Consider the following 15,067-nt stretch of genomic DNA (forward strand, 5'->3'; position numbering starts at 1 on the left):
TGCGAGCTTTAAGCACAGAAGAAAAAGTTGTTTTTTGGTCAAAGATTGGGATACAATACAGTAAAACCCTGCTGATATGCACTTCAGTAAATTGCAAATCCCCACTGAAAGTTGATTCCAAAATTGCTGTTCACTGAAGCACAAAGCAGCAAGACACTGCTCAGGGCAGAACCAGCCTAGGCAAAAAGGAGAACGTATCTCACATCTGGACCATTTATGGCATTTAGTGAAGCTCTGAGATAGTGATGAGTCACTTATTATTGGTAGTCTCCTATTGCTGTTGCTTCTGGGAGATGGAGGCAAACCCAGATTCTTAGTGTCCCCATATCAGTAGCTCCAGAAGTTCAGAGGATCCAATGGGAATAAGGAAGCTATTAAAATGCCACTGCCTCCTCCACCTACTCTCCCCTTCTCATCAGCAAAAGCTCGAGAGCCATTATACCTTTCTCTGTGACAGTGAATCCAAATTGCAAGGAGAGCAAATTACGGAGGCTGCCAACTACCTGTGTTGAGCAGGTGGTCCCCAGACGGAGAGGACAGATTTCTGGCTCTTCAATGGGGAGCATTGTGATACCCTTGGAAGGAGTCAGGTTCTACCATATTATAATCTTCTAGCTAATAAGTCTTCAACCCAATTTTTAAGAGTTTAACTAACAGCCCACCCAGATGGAAAATACATGCAAGCTACAATCTTTTTTTCCTGTTATTAACAAGCTAGAAAATGCCATCAGTATTTAGCTTATTTATTGCATGGAATTTCTGTAATCTTTTATGAGCTTTTCCAAACCAATAAAATAGTATTAACTAACCTGCTTCCAGGAAAGGTTCGTTCTTTACAAAATATTCTGGTGCTATATGCCTAAGCACAGTGTGGAAAAGATGGATATAAGGTAGTTTGCTGATGAGAACCAAGGACTGGAATAAAGAAAGCAGCAAAATAATCCAAGATTAAATAATTTTAATTGAGTCCCTCCGAAAAGTAGTAATATGCATTTTTACAAAAAAAAAAAAAAAAAACCGATCATTTAGCAACAAGTGATGTGTAACTACAAGTAACGACAAACAGATCTATAAATGCCAGCAACTACCAATTTATTGTTTCAATATAGCGTAGTTTGGCTTTGAAAAACAAATGGCATGGTGTGATTGTGTGCAATACAAAGGCTTCTGTGTTAAGCTTGCTCAGTTTACTATAATTAAACAGGTGGCTTTAATAACAGCCTAACCTGCAGCTCAACCAGGAAACTTAAAGACAAACTGAGTTCTTTCTGGCTTGTGCATCGTCACCAGTAATTTATACTCTGCAAGTCAAATTCTGCCCTCAGTTATATTTATGCAAGCTTCTAGTGAGAGAAAAGTTTAGCCCTACAATTGGAATTTGGTTAACAATTCTGTTGATTAGATAAAAGCCAGAATAAAATTCAGCTAATTCTGCTGTAGTTTTGTTGGATTTGCAGGGCTAACAAGAGTGAAACGTAGTTAAAATTATTTGTCACTGAAGTACACAAATATTACTTCAGACACAGAAGATGTGTTGAGTAAGGGGTTTTAAAAAATAAACAAAAATTTGAGCATTTTTCAGAGTAGAGCCACAACAGCACTGGTTCACACGTACACACCTTTCCATCTTTCAGATATGGAAACCTATAAAAGGTCTAGATCAGAACCAATAATGGGAAGGGAGTGGATCACCAGCTAAGAGATGTAAATATAAGAAGAAACTTAGAAAAGACTGAATTCAACAACAGAGTTCATGTTCTTCCTCCTATTAAAATGAGTACTATTTAAAGCTTGGCCCACACTATAGCTTGAAAATGTGTTATAACAGTTCCAAAGCCACTAAGCACAGTTTTCTCAGAACAGTATTCTCCAACCATTTACTAACATGGTTACTTAATTTCACCAGTGTGGACAGGAATTTTATTTATAAAATTTCTATAAACCACATAGTCTGAGTAACTTTCTAGTATGGCTTCTTCACATTATAATATTGAGCTGATGAACATTACAAGTGTTTTCAACCTCAGTAATCAGAGTATCAGGAATCTATTTCTCTGATCCTATAAACTAAAATGTACAAAAAACAAACTCGCTATTGGAGTTTTTCTTCCATTTGATGGACTACTCTTCCTAAAAGGTACTGTGGACACAATTATTTTGGAGATATACATGCAGACTATATAAAATAATGACTTATGAATAACATTTATAGTGAGAAGAATACAATGAATGCCCTACAATTTTTTTTGCAGCTATAGTTCAATGGTAGGTAAGTGATATTTCATTTCTTGAGCACCAATATGCTCAGAACTGTAAAGAAAAGCATGAGACACACTGCTTCTGCCTTACTGAGCTTCAAGTCTAATGGCCTCAAGAATTGATGTTGTACATGTTTTTCTAGTAAGACATTTCATTACCTTCTGGAAGTAGCCTCTTTTTAATGTTTTGTCCCGAACTTGTCTAAAATATACATAGCCATAATAATATGCAGGGTCCTTCTGTTAAAAAAAAAAAAAAAAATCAATAATTTGAAAGTAAAGACTGTTCCCTATTTTTGAACATTCTATGTGTTATTTAAAACATCATGTTTTCTGACATACTCTAAATTTGATATCTATGGTAACGTGAAAGGATAATTTGCTTCACCCTCTTTACAGGAACTAAAAATTCTACAACTGCTTGAACAAAAAAGCTCAATATGGACTTATTGTAGCACTAGCTGGACTTATTGTTTGTTCAATGTGCTTGCTGTTTCTATTCTCCCTGTACCCATGTCCCCCTGAAATTTTCTGCAACCAGACTTAGTTTCCCCTGGAAAACACTATCAGAAAGTCAAATATAATGCTATAAATTATCTCATCAACAGTTTGGCATGGATTATCAGTAAGAAAAAAAATAACATGTCAATACTGAAATTTGTAAAAAAAAAAAAAAAAGAGAGCTATGCTACATAGTGTAAGGTTTAACGGTGAACTGAAGAGCTTCTACTGGCCTAAGAAAAAATTGTTTAAAATTTGTCACAACAATACAGATTATGTTAAACAACCAACAGGCATACACCATATACTTGGATTACAGATCATATGTTACAACTAAGGCTACGATTTAGTCACAGAGTTCACAGATTCTATGACTTTACCGGACCTCTGTGACTTCTAGGGCTCCAGGAGAAGGAGGCGGAACTGTGCGCCCCTACCCTACAACTGGGGCTGGCTGGAATCAGGACCCTGCAGCAACAGTCCGGCTGCTTCCACCGGGGGTCGCAGCCAGGGCCGGGGCCACGTGCCCCTGCCCGGCGGCTAGACCAGGGGCCATGCACCCTACTGTTGGCTTCCCAGGGCCGTGTGCCCCCATCCCCACCGTGGCTTGGCAGGGCTGCGCACCCCTGTCCCATAGCTGCTGCCAGCTCTGGAGAGGGGGCTTTGTACCCCCCCGTGGCTGCACCCCCGCTGCAGCCCCTGGAACCGGGGGGGAAGGAGGGGGAGGGACCATGGGATGGCGCCTGTCAATCTCCCCCCCCCCCCCCCATGGGACTCCATTCCTCACCCCCTACCTAGCCCTACCCCCCCCCACAAGTTATTTTTAGTAAAGTAAGGGACAGGTCACAGGCTCCGTTAATTTTTGTTTATTGCCCGTGACCTGTTTGTGACTTTTACTAAAAATAACCGTGATAAAATCTTAGCCTTAGTTAAAACCTGTCTCTGACAAATAAGAAATCCTTCGTTCTAGGCTCACTGTGGACATTTTCATTAAGTATTCAAGATGTTTTTCCTTTCCTTTTCATATTTTAGTAATTTAAATCGTGGTCTCCTGATTTTGGTTTGTATTGAAATCATATGACTATGAACTAATGTTTAAAAGCACACGTTAAAAAGTTCATCTAAAACATTCCCAAAGCATTAAGAAAAAGAATGCACAGACTTAAAACAAACCTATTTTAGCACAAAGTATTTAAACCATTTCCATCCACCCTAAACCCAAGAATTCACAACCTTTTCCACCTATATTTATCAATTAAGGCTTGAGTTCAGGGTTCTGTATTTTCCCAGAAGTAGATGAAGATAATTAGTTTTGTAAAGGAATTCAGAAAGTGCAGCTTTGATTTAGGCGATGCCATCAATAGCTGAAAGAAAAACAGAACTCTGAATTCAGATCTTAGAAAGTAAAAAGTATTTTTATTTTTCATTAAGAAACCAAATCAATTATTTATTCAGGATCATGGATCTGACTACTTTCTATCTTTAGTTTTCAGGGCAACCCATGGAGTGGATCTGGTCATCGGTGGAAATTCCCTGTACCACACCACTTATCTAGCGATAAATAGCATATATACAGAAAAAGCACTTAATAAAAGTGATAACTACTAGAATAGTTTACAATTCAAATACCATCTGGTAATATCATGTAACAAAAGAAGAAAATTTATGAATATTTATCTTTGAAAATGTTTCTTAATCAACTTCTCTAAATTAAATTTGGTCATTATGACACCAACACCAAAAATTCAGATCAGAGTTAGGGTACCTGTGCTAAATTTTAAGTGTACTTCTGAACTTTCTGTTTTTAAATTAGGATACATTTCCTTTAGTGCATTTCCAACCTTTAAGGAAACTGGTAAGTCTCTGTCCAGCTGGTCCAGCATACATTGCAGTGAGAGCCTCCTACTAGAAGATTGTCGGAATCTAAAACAAAACTGTGTGTCTCCAAGACAACCTATGCCAAAACAAAAACAGAAAGAAAAAAAGGAGGAAATAATGGTATCTTGATTTTAACAGACTTTAATTGAGGGCTTGTCTACACAGGGATGATACATCACAGTAACTTCAGTTTGTTTGCCTTACAGTGCTTTGAGTCCACATGCAACTTTTTTTTTTAAAAAGTGAACTATTTGGTGTTTTGGGCCACAGAAAATAATCCTCCTTGCAAGATACCCTCTCCAGCTGTCCATAACATTCAGAAAGTCTCCCTGCCACCTGCTCCCACCCTTCGTCCAGGGTTTCTTTCCTTGCTCTCACAGACGTTGTGCAATATATGCCAAGCACTTATCACACAAGACACATAATGATGAAAAACATTCAGCCTTGATGGAAAGCACCATCACCTTCCTTTCAGTCTTCCAAATGCATGCTCAACTGTTATTCTGCAACTACTCAGGGTATAGTTAAATCACTCCTTTCTCTTATTCAAGTGTCCAGTAAAAGCTCCATAAGCCAGGGAAGCAAAGAGTATGGCTTGGTCTCCCAAAATGACAGGAGAAATCCTAACTCCTTTAGTGACCATAGTGGTTTGGGGAGCAAAAATTCCCTTGTTCATTCCAGCAAGTAGACCTGAATTTCTAATTCATTGTCACGCGGCCTGATTCATGGCATAGAGGGGATAGAATGTAAGGCCTGATAGACTGTGGCTCTTGATTCAGCTGCAAGCTAACAACCGCCTTCAAAATTTGTTCTTATGTTGTATTAGGCTTTAAATCTGAGCAGGAAAGCTTAACAAAAAAAAATCTTCAAGTTGTATAGCTTTTATTTTATTTGTTAATATAAACAATTTTCCAGGCTAACCTCTGGAATAGCATTTTCATCCAGGGAAGGACTCTCATGAGCTATATCTTTTTTCATACACGACCATTATGATAGGAACTCTAAAGTAAGTCACACTATCAGCAACAAACAATGGTTTCTCTCCTAAAATTAATCCAGTTTTATACACTATACTCCTAGAATAATTTAATCTATTCTTTCTAAAAGTATGTTAGTACTATTTTTGAGTTTAACGTTAGGTTTTATTCTTGATAAAAATCACACAGGAAAGTATAATGTAAGTGTTGGATAAATTTGCAACCATTCACATTTATAGTCATCTCAGGTGAGGGTAATACATTTCATGGTTCAGAATGTAAGCCAATTATATGCAGGACTCAGGAAGGAACTGCTCCTCTACCACAGGTATTAGAACAAAGAAAATATATTATCTCAGTTTTAGTCACAAGACAATAGGCAAAAATAAGGCTAAGCAAATTGTAAAAGTTACATAACAGCTAAAAACTTTTGGCAGAGCATATTAACAGCAAGCCTGTTTTTCCCCCATCCTTCCTCTTAAAAATTACAGAATCTGAACTTTGCAGGGGGCCCAAGTTGCTAATCACAAGTCTTCAACTCCCTTTGGAAGTTGAGAAGGGAGAGGATAAGTGAAAGAAGAGTTCAGCAAGCAGGACCACACACAGTAATAGAGGCAAGGATTACAGAAACAGAAGACAGAGAGCCTAGCATTCTACTTCTAGACATGCTTTTATAACAATGAAATACAGACTTTTAACAAGTTAGAAGCATTTAATTATTTCAATCCAATATTCCCACCTCCTACTAACCTTAAATATTTAACCTCTGTGCCTCCGTTTCCCCAGCTGTATAACCCACCCATTTCATAGTTATATTGGGAGGTTTAGTCACTGTCTATAAAAAGCTTTCAGACCAACAGGTGGAAAGAAAAGCACACATTTCACAAGCTAACATTCCTAATATTTCACTTACACATAATAAACTGGGGTTCCTACAGATTAGCGCAGTACAAATAACTAGATTTTAATATTTTAAATTAGAGCTGTCAATTAATCAGTTAACTCACACGATTAATTTTTTTTTAATTGCAATTAATTTTTTTGAGTTAATCACAGTTTTAATTGCACTGTTAAACAATAGAATACCAATTGAAATGTATTAAATATTTTTGGATGTTTTTCTACAATTTCATATAGTATTCTGTGTTGTAATTGAAATCAAAGTGTATCTTGTTTATTACCAATATTTCCACTGTAAAAATGATAAAAGAAATAGTATTTTTCAATTCACCTCATATAAGTACTGTAGTGCAATCTCTGTCGTGAAAGTGCAACTTACAAATGTAGATTTTTTTTGTTACATAACTTCACTCAAAAACAAAACAATATAAAACTTCAAAGCCTACAAGTCCACTCAGTCCTACTTCTTGTTCAGACAATCGCTAAGACAAACAAGTTCGTTTACTGTAGCAGGGTGCTGGTGCAAAAGCACCTAATTACCCCTGCTCAGCCAGCTCCAAATCAAGAGAAATAGATTGGGGCTGGTGAAACAACCTGATGCCTGGCCTGGGGATTGGCTCCACCTGTGGGCCTGACAAGCCAGCAGTTATAAGGGCTGGGAGCCAGAAGAAAAGCCAGCCAGGGAAAGGTCAGTCTCCTAGCTGTGGGTTGACTGCAGGAAAAGAGGGATCTAACCCTGTAAGCCTTGTAAATAGCTCAACACTGGTGGTGGGAGAACTGTGTGTGTAAATAAAGCCACGGGTACTGCATAATTGGAAGCCTCTCTGCACTTTATTGGGACAGCCAGCAGGCTCTGAAGGAGGGGCATGACAGAGAACCTGTCACATTTACATTTACGGGAGATAATGCTGCCCACTTCTTATTTACAATGTCACCAGAAAGGGAGAACAGGCATTTGCATGGCACTTTTGTAGCTGGCACTGCAAGGTATTTACATGCCAGATATGCTAGACATTCATAGGCCTCTTCATGCTTCGGCCACCATTCCAGAGGACATGCTTCCATGTTGATGACGTTTGTTAAAAAAATGTGTTAATTAAATTTGTGACTGAACTCCTTGGGGGAGAATTGTATGTCCCCAGTTCTATTTTACCTGCATTCTGCCACATATTTCATGTTATAGTAGTCTCGGATAATGTTGTTCATTTTAAGTTGTTCACTGCAGATTTGACAAAATGCAAAGAAGGTACCAATGTGAGATTTCTAAAGATAGCTACAGCACTCGACCCAAGGTTTAAGAATCTGAAGTGCCTTCCATAATCTGAGAGGGACGAGGCGTGGAGCATGCTTTCAGAAGTCTTAAGAGCATCACTCCGATGCGGAAACTACAGAACCTGAACAACCAAAAAAGAAAATGAACTTTCTGCTGGTGGCATCTGACTCAGATAATGAAAATGAACATGCGTCAGTCCACACTGCTTTGGATTATCGAGCAGAACCTGTCATCAGCATGGATGCATGTCCCTTGGAATGATGGTTGAAGCATGAAGGGACATATGAATCTTTAGCGCATCTGGCATGTAAATATCTTGCGACGCCAGCTATAAAAGTGCCATGCAAACACCTGTTCTCACTTTCAGGTGACATTGTAAACAAGAAGCAGGCAGCATTATCTTCTGCAAATGTAAACAAACTTGTTTGTCTGAGCAATTGGCTGAACAAGAAGTAGGACTGAGTGGACTTGCAGGTTCTAAAATTTTACATTGTTTTATTTTTTAATGCAGATTTTTTTGGTACATAATTCTACATTTGTAAGTTCAACTTTCATGATAAAGAGACTGCACTAGAGTACTTGTATTAGGTGAATTGAAAAATACTATTTCTTTTGTTTTTATACAGTGCAAATACTTGTAATCAAAAATAAACATAAAGTGAGCACTGTACACTTTGTGTTCTGTGTTGTAATTGAAATCAATATATTTGAAAATGTAGAAAACCATCCAAAAATATTTAATTAAATGGTATTCTATTGTTGTTTAACAGCGCAATTAATCGTGTGATTAATTTTTTTAATCGCTTGACAGCCCTATTTTAAATTAAGGTTAAACTGAATTTCCTGGGTTTGTAATGCGTGGGGGTGGGGGTGGATAATCACAACATTCCTTGTAATACAGGTTTACCCTAAATTACTGATAAGTACTGTCAAACTTAACTCTGTCTTAGTATAGTTTGGTCTGGACATAGAACACACACCGATTTCAGATGACAAAAGTAAAGGAAGCATTTACCTGAATTGGAATCTGGAAAAGACAAATAGCAAATACTGGTTTTCTGGAATGGAAAAAAAGCAACAGAGCAGTTTTATTTCCTGAAACACACAATTTTAAAGTGACATACTATGTAATGTACTGTATATGTAATAGCTCTTACTCACCTCTTTATCTGTAAGTTTTGAATGCTGAGGATATATTACCTACCAAAAAAAAAAAAAAAAAAGTTATTTTGTTTGACAACAGAATGGATAACAGACTGTAATAAGTTAATCTTTTAAATAGTTGCTATGACGCAGTACTCACTGACTTGTCCATGTCTATCCTAGTTTCAGTACATGGTAGTGAAATCACATTTCACAACACTATCCTTTTTCCATCTGCTAGAGTTTGACTTTCACACTCAAAATCAGTGCTCTTTCCTACTCAGTCTTCATTATCACAGCTGCTAGTTCTATCATAACTTGTCTTCTCAACCAGTCACTGTAAAAACCTTACTGGTGCAAAAAAATGTAAGCTTACTGTCTCTCCCCCACATCTGGAAAAAATAAAGGTAGAAATTGACTGAATAAGAATGGTAACTAGTTACAATATGTTTGTTGAGAATCAGTGTTCACTCCAGGCTACAGCATCCCTTAACTAGATAGAGTTAACATAATTGCCACTGCAGCCACTTCAGGTGATAAAAAACAAAATTGTGTGCATAAAGCAACTGAAGAGAGACAAAATACAGACTTGGCTTTTGAAATAAACGTACAGCTTACTCCTCATATGCCCTTTCACCAATTTGACATCCTGTCTGTTGTTTTTTTGAAAGCCACCTGGATAAATAGGGCAGGTATGTTCCAAAGTTTAAAACACTTTGGATGGAATCATGGCCCCACTCAAGTCACTTTAATGGAGATCAAGATTTTACCCTTTAACTTAAAACTCATATTGTATTTACAGAGATGAGTCAAATGTTACATCAGCAAGAGGGCAAAATATTTTATATTTAGACAGACCAGTACACTGAAGATTTATCTTGAGGTAATAAGAAGTACATACAAAAACTGCTTTAAAAGAATGTTAAGTTTGCAAAGACTTCCCTTTCCTTCCTGGATCATATAGAGAACATAATTGCTTGCACGGCCCTCATCATGCTCATTACATTTACAGGTCTGCATTAAGATAATGACTGTAATCACATTTTATTCTTCAGGGCTTCAGCCAGTCACCTATAGTGATCAGGAAAGAATCCCTCCCCCCCCCTCCCCCCCCCCCCCCCCCCCGATGTACAGCCTTTCCTGTATGTATTCTGCGGGTGGGTTTTACCTTCCTTTGAAGCATTCCAAAATCAGCACTTTGAGGTGGTTCCAAGAATCCTCTTTATAGATGTCTGGCTGGTGAGTCTTGCTCACATGCTCAGGGTCATACAAATAGTCAAATACGGGGTCAGGAAGGAGTTCTTCCCCAGGTCAGATTGGCAGGGATCTCACGGGTTTTTTGCCTTCCTCTGTAGCATGACACATGGTTCATATACTGGGAACATATACTTAGTATCTCACCTAATCAATTCCTGCTACTGTAGGGGCCTCAGACATTGGTAGCACCTTAGTCTTTCTGGGTGAAATTTAATTGCCTGTGATATACTGGGGGTCAGACTAAATGATAGGATGGTTCCTTCTGGCCTTAAATTCTATGAAACTATGAAAATCAGGAAGTATCATAATCAAGGTCAACCCTGCAACTTTAATTTTACAGTCTTTAAGTACATAATTATGTATTCATTTTTCCATAAGGAAAGCTTGCCTCCATCCTAGGATGGCAGTATGAGACCTGGTTTAATAATAAGGGTTATAAACTTCATATCATTAATACTAGTCAGTGATAAAGGTGAAGACATGAATTTTTGATCTCCTGACTCCCAGCCCAGTTTTACAAGTGCTGAACAAGTTCTACTGCACGTATACAAACGGCAAATTTCTGAAGCTTGTAAAGTGACAAAATCTTAATGGATTTTCAGTGACATCAGAAGACACCTCTCCAACCTTAAGATCAGCCCCCTGCCAAATTTCAAATTCCTAGCACCCCAGGGTTTGGAATAGCAGTTTCAGATAAAACTACAAAACAACTCAACTTTGGCAAACCAATCCATTTTTCCCTAACTTAGTTTTCAGAAACAGCTAAACTTGTTTTGCTCAATTTTTTTCCAAACATTTCAACAGAAGACTCTAGAGACTAAGTATGAAAAAGTTCAACCCAAGCAGTTAACCTTTCCGAAGAGCTCAATTCAGTTGGAAACAGTGGCCATATAATGGGAGTAGTAAGCAACCTTAATATAATTGCTGCTACAAACTCCATCTTTAACAACGCAACTCCTGTTACCAAAAATCTGACAAAAACAAACACACACACGATCTTCTCTTTCACACACAAGAGAATAATTTAATGCCCCACTGAAATCCAGTTTGTTTTTTATTAAATTTTAGCACTCAAATAGTTTAGAATAGGAAGTTTATACTGTCTCCAACTGAAAATGCGGGGGAAATATAAGTAGGATTAATGTAATTACCAACACCGAAATATGGCCAGGATACAGGAATTTCATTCTACCAATGCAAAAAGTGCCAAATTTTATTTATCACAGGAAGACAGCACTTCATTTCTCTCATGAGAAGTGCAAGATCTCCAGCAGCATACCAATCTCTGATAACATGCTGGAGCACTGATTCAATAAAAACTCAGAAGGAAAACTGCCATATACCAAGTCACCAACACCACCTGTAGCAGTAGTAGCCAGGGTTTTCATTGGTCTCCTTTTCTATTATTACATGGGCCTCATCCTTTTCAGATCTCAAACAGAGCACATCACAGACAGAAGTAGCATGGATGTTAGCAGCACAGAAATTTAGGCCTTATCTACACAGAAAATGCACCAGTCTAAATTATTATTTAAAAAAATCAATTTAGTTAAACTGGTGCAACACTTAATACAGACACACTCTTATTTAGATCAGTTTACATCTGATTATAGGCAGCACAGGTAGCAACATCTCTAGTTAAGGCTGCCTGAAACTTTCCGATTGTTTGTTTGGGGTTGGTTTTTTTGGAAGGAGGTGGGGGGCCAGTTGTCTATACCTTTACCAAACTGGTTGGTTGGAAATTCTCCATGCTTGGTGCCTGCCTCAGACTGATTTTTTTTTTTGGGGGGGGGGGGGGGAGGGCGATGTTCAGCTAAAACAATTCAAACATTTCTCAGAATGAGACAAAAACAACATTTTCCCCATATTAAATTTTTTTTACCACTATTATGTTGAGAAACTTTGGTGTCTCCATGCTTTAGAAGAAATACTTGAAATTTGTCAGGAGGTGGGGGGAGGAGGGGTCACCAAGGTGTCAAGGATGTGCCTTTTGGGGCCACCATGAAAGTCAGACAAAATTTGTCCACATTATAATCCTCTGAAAAATCTCCATTTGCATATGCTCAGTAGAGACTTGCTAGAATTAGGCAGCTTAATTCTCTGAAGATTCCATCAGTACTGAGTATGTTCTAGTACTTCACACCTAACAGATGTCAACATGCACTATTCCAACAGAGCAACTAAGCATTCTCCATTCCAGGACTGCAGAGATGAAGGCAACACTTTCCCTGCATTTGACCCTCCTGGTGACTGGTGGGGCCAAGTAACAGAACTGGGGACAAATGTTCCCAGTGCTCCCATTGTTGGTGCCCAGGCAGTGAGGAGGAGGAGGAGGAAACTGCCTGATTTGAAGGCAGAGGGGTGAGAAATTGGGGGGGGGGGGGAAATGCAATGAGGGGACAAAGGGGCAGGATGAGAGGGGAACAGAACTGAGGGGAGGACAGGGTAAATATAGGAGCCAGGGATAGCCAAAGAACTGGGGGGGGGGAGACAAAGACAAGAAAAGGGGACACAGGCAGAGGACAAAAAGAGGCTGAGGACAGGGGAATAGCAGCAGTGGAGGGGAGAGGCCAGAGATGACAGGGGCAAAAGGGTCTGTAACCACTATAGATCATTGTGGAAAGTTTTGGTTTACATTACTTGCCTCATATCACACAGGAACTGTGGAAGAGGCAGGGATAGAATCTAATTTGCTATAATGGCATTCAAATACCTTAACCATGAATACCATAGTTTCAGCAAACCAGCATTAATAAAACCCCATTTAATGGTGAGAGCTAAGCCACAATTCATAAATAGAGGCAATGCAAAGTGATTTGAAAATAGTGGGCATTGGAGACAACCAAATTTTACCGGCTGTTTGAAAAGAAATATATATATAAGACAGCCTTACTGAGTCTTGCAGACTTGCAGTTTTCTATATACGCAAGGTACTGTATTGCTCCCTCTTTCCTTTGAAAGAGTTTCAAGACAGAAGACCAGATGAGCATTCATTAATTCCAGTTAAGAGAAAAACAAGTGTTCACTTTGTAACTTCCATACCTTTTGGCATCTCATAGGGTTGAGAAAGTTACCTGTACTTTGTTACTCAAGGTGAAAATCTTGTTGCTGATTAAAGACAGTTTAACTGATAGAAAAGTCTTAGACCCTAAGCATGCAGATACTTAATTTTAAAAAGATTTCCACAGAAATTTATGGGATTGCTTGTGTGGCAAAAGTTAAGCATGTCCATAAGCATTTGCCAAATATGGGCCACTGTGAGCTCTCCTCACTGCTGAGAAAAGCTAAAAGGACAGTGTTTAAGTCATGTGTTGCAAACAAATTAATTTATCTTTGTTGTTAGTAATACATTATAACATTAACCGAATCAAATTTTTAACTTCAATTTACTTATAGCTATTTATTCTATTTACATTTCTCTTGGCTATAACAAAGAAATACCATTAAGTCTGTTTCAACTTTGTTAAGAGCTGTAATGTCTGGGTTTCAGAAATTTAACAGTATATACTTACTAGTGATCTGGAGGAGACTGAGAAGATGGTCTACACTCAGACTGCTACAATACATCTTTTAAACCTTTATTTAACACCTAGATACTATGAAAATGATACTATTAGAGAAATGTGAAAAACACACTCATTTTGGATCAAGATGACAATAGTTCAGAAAAATGCACTGAGTGGTGATGGGCATAGGCTAAACAATTATTTGAAGTTACTTAATTCTATTACTTGTCTTGGTGTTTGCCTGCTTTTTATTTTCAAATGTAGAGGAACCCAGTCAATTTAAAATCTAGTTGTTTTAAGACCATGAGTCTAAAGTAGTTCAATATATTGCCCTTACCTCTGAGTCAAGTTTTCTGATTTCATGCAATCAAATCTCTCGCTCGCTCCTTTTTTTTTTTTTTTAAATTTCCTCTGTTGCTGTGTGACACAAACAATAGGGGAAGTGCCCGACTCCGGGAGAGCGATAGTGAAACTGACTCTACACAAAGTGCTGTCAAAAACCCAAACTAAAAACACCGCAGAGCACGGGCCCAAACGCCCCCCGCCAGTGACGCTGACCTGCAGGGTCACACAGGACGGAGGCTGGCAGGTGAGGCGCCTTCGTGCAGAGTGAGAGCCTCAGGCGGAAGGCATCTCCCCGGGAAGGCGCAGAGCGGCCCCCCGGCCCGGAACATTCCCCTCCTCACTGCCAAGGGCCGGGCGAGCCTGGGGTCGGCGCGGCAGAGTCTCCCTGCGGCAAAGGAGCCAGGGTGGGATACCGCAACCCCGACCCCGCCGAGAGCGGCGCACAGGCAGCTCCACCGGCTGGGGAGCGAGGGGGCCCTCCCGCCCCTACCGACGGTCGTGGCCTCTTCCCGCCCGTGTCGCTCACCTCCACGGCCTGGCCCAGCTCCAAGTCGAAACCCACCACGCACACGCAGTGCAGCCAGGCCGAGAAACGGTCCCAGGGCAGCAGCGACAGGCACCGGCCCGGCGCAACCTCCTCCGCCTCACAGGGGCTCCGCGAGGCCGCGCTGAGGGCGCCGCTCCGGCTCTGCTCCCGCACGGACATGGCGCGGCCGAGCCGGCTCCGGCCCGCAAACAAACGGGGAGAGGGCGGCAGGGTAGAAAGAGAATCACGTGACGCGCTGCGCGCTCCGTCTTCTTCGGGGACAGGAGCGTCGAAACTAGTTGGGGAGGGGGGGGAAAGAGCAGGAGAGTCTAAAGCGTCCCCAAGCGGGCGAGGAGGCAAAAGGGAAAGAAGCCGCCCGCCACAGCGGGAGAGTTTCCAAAGCTCTCTCCATTGTATGAGGCGAGAGGGTCCAGCCACTGGGGCAGGCCCTGAACTTTGACCACTGTCGCCCTGCCCGCTGTGGCCTCACAGAGGAGGGGAGA

At 39.9% G+C, this 15,067-nt stretch overlaps 1 protein-coding gene across 1 annotated transcript in view; it reads right to left on the reverse strand.

Moving 5' to 3' along the window:
- The window catches only part of DENND6A (DENN domain containing 6A), a 40,184-nt gene extending 25,440 nt beyond the window's left edge, over positions 1-14,744 (reverse strand). The window contains exons 1-6 of the mRNA XM_065407859.1: positions 14,565-14,744; positions 8,949-8,987; positions 8,803-8,845; positions 4,601-4,713; positions 2,418-2,498; positions 810-915 (exon numbers count right to left, since the gene is read on the reverse strand). Of these exons, the coding sequence (XP_065263931.1) occupies positions 810-915; positions 2,418-2,498; positions 4,601-4,713; positions 8,803-8,845; positions 8,949-8,987; positions 14,565-14,744 (562 nt within the window). The remainder of the gene's footprint in view (positions 1-809; positions 916-2,417; positions 2,499-4,600; positions 4,714-8,802; positions 8,846-8,948; positions 8,988-14,564) is intronic.
- Positions 14,745-15,067: the final 323 nt, after the last annotated feature.

Source organism: Emys orbicularis, chromosome 7 (genome assembly GCF_028017835.1).
Source record: "Emys orbicularis isolate rEmyOrb1 chromosome 7, rEmyOrb1.hap1, whole genome shotgun sequence".
Lineage (NCBI taxonomy): Eukaryota > Metazoa > Chordata > Testudines > Emydidae > Emys > Emys orbicularis.